Source organism: Sinocyclocheilus anshuiensis, unplaced genomic scaffold (genome assembly GCF_001515605.1).
Source record: "Sinocyclocheilus anshuiensis isolate Anshui unplaced genomic scaffold, SAMN03320099.WGS_v1.1 scaffold319, whole genome shotgun sequence".
NCBI classification, from domain to species: domain Eukaryota; kingdom Metazoa; phylum Chordata; class Actinopteri; order Cypriniformes; family Cyprinidae; genus Sinocyclocheilus; species Sinocyclocheilus anshuiensis.
The window spans coordinates 1434175-1441547 of record NW_015552566.1 but is presented as its reverse complement, the minus strand read 5'-3'; the positions used below and the strand labels follow the sequence as shown (position 1 = coordinate 1441547).

The 7373-nt window shown below is 36.1% G+C and overlaps 1 protein-coding gene across 1 annotated transcript in view; it reads right to left on the bottom strand.

Annotated features, from left to right (window-relative positions):
• Positions 1-6776, bottom strand: part of mettl16 (methyltransferase 16, N6-methyladenosine) — a 31638-nt gene extending 24862 nt beyond the window's left edge. The window contains exons 1-2 of the mRNA XM_016455644.1: positions 6644-6776; positions 5905-6037 (exon numbers count right to left, since the gene is read on the bottom strand). Of these exons, the coding sequence (XP_016311130.1) occupies positions 5905-6032 (128 nt within the window). The 5' untranslated portion in view covers positions 6033-6037; positions 6644-6776. The remainder of the gene's footprint in view (positions 1-5904; positions 6038-6643) is intronic.
• Between the last annotated feature and the right edge of the window lie 597 nt (positions 6777-7373).

The window sequence follows — 7373 nt, the reverse complement described above, 5'->3', positions numbered from 1 at the left end:
TATATGAGTGTGCTGTGCATATTTATTATGTATATATAAAGACACACACATACAGCATATATTTTGAAAATATTTACATGTATTCACATGTATATTTGTATTCATATAAATTATATCATATATAAATATTTTTAATATATAAACGTAAAATTTTTCTTAAATATTTACATGCATATGTGTGTATTTATATATAAATAATAAATATACACAGTATACACATTATGTAAACAAATTTTTTTATTTTGGATGCGATTAATCGCGATTAATCGTTTGACAGCACTAATTTAAAATAAATGTTGTTCATTTGAATTTTCTATTCATCAAAGAATCGGTTTCCAAAAAAAAAGCATTAATAAAAAATATGAACCGTTTTAAACACTGATAATAAGAAGAAATGTTTCTTGAGCAGCGAATCAGCACATGAGAATGATTTCTGAAGGATCATGTGACACTGAAGACTGGAGTGAGGATGCTAAAAAATTTAGCTTTGCATCACTGAAATAAATTACATTGGCTACAGCTGACGGTAGCCATCGACTTCCATAGTATAGAAAAAAATACTATAGAAGTCAATGGCTACCGTCACCTGTTTGGTTTCCAACATTCTTCAAAATATCTTCTTTTGTGTTCAACAGAAGAAACAAACTCGTACAGGTTTGAAATAACTTGGGTGAGTAAATGAGGACAGAATTTTCATTTTTGGGTGAACTAGTTTAATCAGTTTTACATCATTCACCTTGATCTCCAGATATCGACATCTTCGCAATTGAAAAACCCCTATTGGTCAGTCAATCCTCAATGCTCTTTCTCAGTTCCATGATCATCAAAAGTCAACAATCAGAGACAATACTCTGAAACAGAGTCACCGCACAACCACACACACCGTCTGACTGTGTCCCAATTACAATCTCCTGCTCTCCACCCCTCAAACACTTGAGGCGTTCTTCCGCTCGATGCTTTTGTGCCCCTTTCCACCTGCCACTCCACAGCTCTGTAGTGCACATCTGCAGTGCTTTCCCACATATATGAGCAGGAAACAGCCCAGTATCGAAAAGAAGCATCCGAGATTCCAGCTTCCTCTCATGCATGCATAATCACAGTCTTTCTTTCAGCTGCCAAAATGGGTCCAAAACAATCAGTAAAATAACGATGGAGGCTAAGCCTGTAAAAACTGAGCCTGTTATACAAACCCTCAGGCTTGGCTAAGACTGTGAAGAGTTTCCAGAGACCTGAGCTGGGGCAAAACAGAAGAATACCCAAGAGATCTGAGATACTGGCCTCTGGCACCTCAAGCGTTAAACTCCCAGAGGCTGAGATCTTTGCTCCTTTCAAGACTTCACTGAGCAGAACATTGCGCTGTTTCTTTAAGCTGAAACCCTGTAGGCACAGCGGCTGATTTGCATGCACTACCTCTAAAACCTTTGGGACGTTTCGCTCAGTGGAGAGAGATGCACACACCTCTTGGCAAGGTCAACGGTAACGGTGCACAACCAAGTGGGACTGACTGGAAATATGGAGACTTGGCAAAAAAAAAAAAGCAAGATGTTCAGCCTCAGACATGACTGTAGGGCGTTTGCTCAGATGATTCCCATTAGACCGAAAAGTAATCTTGCAAGTGGGGCTAAAAAAATGAAAGACGATGAGGAGAGGGGAAAAAAAACACAGGCAATTTTCCCAGAGAGGAGTGCTGCTTGTCAAGTTCATTTTCTGACAACAGCACGAGCTCCGTCTCTCCCCTGGAGCTCTGGATGCGCTGCTGAGTAATGACAGTCACAGCAGGAAGCTCATCCAATCATAGCAGCTGCCTCAATGGGACAGGCCTAAAATACTGCGCCAATGTGATTATTGATCCACAAATGCGATTAATCGCGATTAATCGTTTGACAGCACTAATTTAAAATAAATGTTGTTCATTTGAATTTTCTATTCATCAAAGAATCGGTTTCCAAAAAAAAAGCATTAATAAAAAATATGAACCGTTTTAAACACTGATAATAAGAAGAAATGTTTCTTGAGCAGCGAATCAGCACATGAGAATGATTTCTGAAGGATCATGTGACACTGAAGACTGGAGTGAGGATGCTAAAAAATTTAGCTTTGCATCACTGAAATAAATTACATTGGCTACAGCTGACGGTAGCCATCGACTTCCATAGTATAGAAAAAAATACTATAGAAGTCAATGGCTACCGTCACCTGTTTGGTTTCCAACATTCTTCAAAATATCTTCTTTTGTGTTCAACAGAAGAAACAAACTCGTACAGGTTTGAAATAACTTGGGTGAGTAAATGAGGACAGAATTTTCATTTTTGGGTGAACTAGTTTAATCAGTTTTACATCATTCACCTTGATCTCCAGATATCGACATCTTCGCAATTGAAAAACCCCTATTGGTCAGTCAATCCTCAATGCTCTTTCTCAGTTCCATGATCATCAAAAGTCAACAATCAGAGACAATACTCTGAAACAGAGTCACCGCACAACCACACACACCGTCTGACTGTGTCCCAATTACAATCTCCTGCTCTCCACCCCTCAAACACTTGAGGCGTTCTTCCGCTCGATGCTTTTGTGCCCCTTTCCACCTGCCACTCCACAGCTCTGTAGTGCACATCTGCAGTGCTTTCCCACATATATGAGCAGGAAACAGCCCAGTATCGAAAAGAAGCATCCGAGATTCCAGCTTCCTCTCATGCATGCATAATCACAGTCTTTCTTTCAGCTGCCAAAATGGGTCCAAAACAATCAGTAAAATAACGATGGAGGCTAAGCCTGTAAAAACTGAGCCTGTTATACAAACCCTCAGGCTTGGCTAAGACTGTGAAGAGTTTCCAGAGACCTGAGCTGGGGCAAAACAGAAGAATACCCAAGAGATCTGAGATACTGGCCTCTGGCACCTCAAGCGTTAAACTCCCAGAGGCTGAGATCTTTGCTCCTTTCAAGACTTCACTGAGCAGAACATTGCGCTGTTTCTTTAAGCTGAAACCCTGTAGGCACAGCGGCTGATTTGCATGCACTACCTCTAAAACCTTTGGGACGTTTCGCTCAGTGGAGAGAGATGCACACACCTCTTGGCAAGGTCAACGGTAACGGTGCACAACCAAGTGGGACTGACTGGAAATATGGAGACTTGGCAAAAAAAAAAAAGCAAGATGTTCAGCCTCAGACATGACTGTAGGGCGTTTGCTCAGATGATTCCCATTAGACCGAAAAGTAATCTTGCAAGTGGGGCTAAAAAAATGAAAGACGATGAGGAGAGGGGAAAAAAAACACAGGCAATTTTCCCAGAGAGGAGTGCTGCTTGTCAAGTTCATTTTCTGACAACAGCACGAGCTCCGTCTCTCCCCTGGAGCTCTGGATGCGCTGCTGAGTAATGACAGTCACAGCAGGAAGCTCATCCAATCATAGCAGCTGCCTCAATGGGACAGGCCTAAAATACTGCGCCAATGTGATTATTGATCCACAAATAACTCATCTCCCTTTACAAAGCCAAAGCAGAAGTCTGCTGACTGACTCCTGAGATTACATGCAACCTAGCAGACATCAACATACCAGTTTGTGAGCATTAAATATTATCTAAAATTTATATGAATGAATTTATTAGGGACAGAGTGCTTGTTTGTGGGAGATAAAGTGTGACTGGTATTTTAAAAGATGGCGTTTGTAATGTTATTAATATTAACATTTTCTTCTATGGCAGTTTAAAGTCATTAAAGGAAAAAAATGTGTAGGGTGGGATTTATAACTGGAAAATAATTTAAAAAAATATTATTCATGTGGTAGATCTTTACCTTTGTACGGAAGAGGATTAGGGCCAAGCAATAATAAAAAAATAAAACCATCTCGAGATTAAAGTCGTTAAATTTCGAGAAAAAAGTCTAAATAAAATTGAGAATAAACTCATTAAATTACGAGGAAAAAAGTTGTTCAATTTCGAGAAAAAAGTCTAAATAAAATGCTGAGAAAAACTCGTTAAATGTTGAAAAAAAAGTCTAAATAAAATGTTGAGAATAAACTTAATTTACAAGAAAAAAGTCGTTAAATTTAGAGAAAAAGGTCTAAATAAAATGTTGAGAAAAACTTAAATTGAGAAAAAAAGTTGAAATAAAAATGAGAATAAACATTAAATTACGAGAAAAAACTCGTTAAAATTCGACAAAAAAGTCGAAATAAAATGCTGAGAATAAACTTAATTTACAAGAAAAAAAGTAGTTAAATTTAGAGAAAAAAAAGTTTAAATAAAATGTTGAGAATAAACTCATTAAATTACGAGAAAAAAGTTGTTACATTTCAAGGAAAAAAAAACACACTAAATTTCAAGATAAAAAGTCGAATTAAAATGCGGAGAATAAACACACTCGTGCAAGGTTCATTTCATCTCATTGGAGAGTGTCAAACAGTGTCTGCAGTGGCGTAGGCTGGAGTGTAATGCCTATGGATGTAGCATATGATGCGGTCGACAAGGGTTCGAGTCCATCTTTTGCCGAACTCGCTTTTCTTCCTTTTCACATCACATGGGAAAAGTGGAAATCAATTGCCTAATGAGTGTTTAATAATAATGCATTGATTGGGTAGGTTTAGTGTTGCTACAGTAAATCCATTGTAAATATTAATTTGTGGATTGAAAAGTATTCTAACTGATTGTTGTCGCACAGTGTTTCTCCTGTTTTCTGCGTTAAGTGTTGTTGAGAATAGCAGCACTGTTTCCTCTGCCTTTAAACTAGTTTAAATCACAGTGGAATCTGTGGTTTGATTAGGGGTAGACAGGCTATCGGAGAGCTTTGTTTCCCAATAAGGCAGCATCTAGGTTATTTAATAATTTTAATAAATAAAATCATTTACACTATGTTATTATTGCATCCTGTTAATGTACAACAATACTGAGGTGCAAATAGTATTTGTCACTATTTATAAGTATAAATAGAATCTAATTACCTACTATTTGTACTTTGCAAAGATATGCTACTTTTACATAACAAATAGAATGGCTATTTTCACTTAGTGTAAATAGTATGTCACTTTTTTCTCGTAATTTAATGAGATTATTCTCAACATTTTCTATCTTTTTATTCAACTTTTTTTCTCATAATTTAATGAGTTTATTCTCAATTTATTTTATTTTGAAGTCTAATTTTATTCTGTCAATGTAGTGTCTAAAAAAAAAGAAAAAAAAAAATATGTCTGGAGTAATTTCTCTGGAGAAAATAACATTTTTACTAAGCAAGAATGCATTAAATTCAAAAGTGACAGTAATTTAATTTAAAACATTTAAATGTTAGAAAATATTTCTATTTTAAATTAATCAAATTCAGAAATCAAATTCATCAAAGAATCCTGAGAAAAACGTTAAATGTTTCAAGCATTCCACAAACCTATTACGCAGCACAACTGTTTTCAACATTTATAATAATAAGAAATGTTTCTTGAGCAGCAAATCAGCATATTGGAATGATTTCTGTAGGATCATGTGACACTGAAGACAAAAGTAATGATGTTGAAAATTCAGCTTTGCCATAACAGGAATAAATTGCATTTTAAAATGTCTAAAAATAGAAAACAGACATTTTAAATTGTAATAATATCTCACAATATTACTGTTTTAACTGTGTTTCTGATCAAATAATTGCAGTTTTGGTGACTTCTTTCAAAAACATTAAAAAATATAAAATCTAAACAAATATTCTCTAATACTAAGAGTGGTTGTTTGGTCTGAGATCTCTAAATTAATATCCCATTGTACTCAAAGGCAAATATGTGCAGATCACAGATAAAAAAAATATTGTCTTTTGAGACAGATCAGTCTTTTTTTCCTTTCACAATGCTAGAACAAAACAACACTTTTATATCTTACCTCTAGCAAAGTCATATGACGCGTTAAAAATGCTCAAACACAACATGACTTACATCACTCTGCCGGTCAGTGTGGTCTGCACGTGCTTCTGGAATTCAGGGTGTTTAGAGGCCAGATACACAAAGTCCGGAGGTTTGTCCTTATAACGGTTTCGAGGATGCATGGATTTATTCAGCGCCATTCTTTCTGCAACAAAACAGATTGCACATGACAGCCCAAACAGCAATCAAAGTGTCATAAACCGTTTCAAAGGGCTAGTTAACACCCAAATTAAAATCATGTGATTATGTATTCACCCTCGCATTGCTCCAAACATGTATGAACGTATTCAAATAGTGATATTAGGCAGAATGACCACTGCAGTCACGATTCACTTACATTGTGTGGACAAAAGGTGCTGTCAGTCCCTAATATTGCGCCAAACATCTTGTTACACAGAAGAAAGCCATACAGATTTGGAAAAACATGAGGGTGAGTAAATGACGACAGAAGTTTGATTTTTGTGAACTGTTGCTTTAAGTCTTGTTTTCCATGCGCATGAATTAAAGTGCGTTACATATGTGCTGTTATTGCAGACTGTGTCTATTTACAGACAACATATTGTCTGTGTGTAATGTAATAAATGATGACAAAAAGTGTTCAGGACTAATTCTGTAGATATGCTAAGAGAGTAACGTTAGCCAAACAGCTAACTGATTCACCAGACAACACACTGCAAACATGCATCTGTAACGAACAGCACACGCGACACTCTACTGTTTCGAAAGATAGATCGGAAGAACAGATAAATACCGATGAACGAAAACTTCAGTAGTTTCTCAGTGGTCAGCACTCTCGGCTGTCATTGGCAAATCACGTTGTCCCAACGTTTAAGTGTTTGTTCCAGGGTTCCGCTTTGCTTTAGTCACAATTCTGCGCCGGCGCACACATATGGCGTCATGGAATCGGTTTAATCATATAACTTACTTCATATTAGACAGAAAAAAAATCTTGCGCTTATATCGAGATTCCCCATTAGCATACTTTTTTTTTTTTGCAATTTAAATTCATTTTATGTCTTTTACTATTGTAATAGTTCTTTATATATATAATTCATTATCATTTTCCCCCTGGCTGTTGTTTTTTTTTAGTGTTGATTATAGTTCCTTTATATTTGCCCATTTATAAATTAAATTTACTACTACTACTAATACAGACAATGTATTATAGAAAAACGAAATAAAATTATAGTAAGGCAATTAAAAATTCCACTTGCAAATATGTGACCCTGGACCACAAAACCTGTCATAAGGGTCGATTTTTATGAAATTGAGATTTATACATCATCTGAAAGCTGAATAAATGAGCTTTCCACTGATGTATGGTGTGTTCGGAGAGGACGATATTTGGCAGATATACAACTATTTGAAAATCTGGAATCTGAGGGTGCAAAAAAAAATCTAAATACTGAGAAAATCGCCTTTAAAGTTGTCCAAATGAAGTTCTTAGCAATGCATATTACTAATCAAATTATGTTTTGATA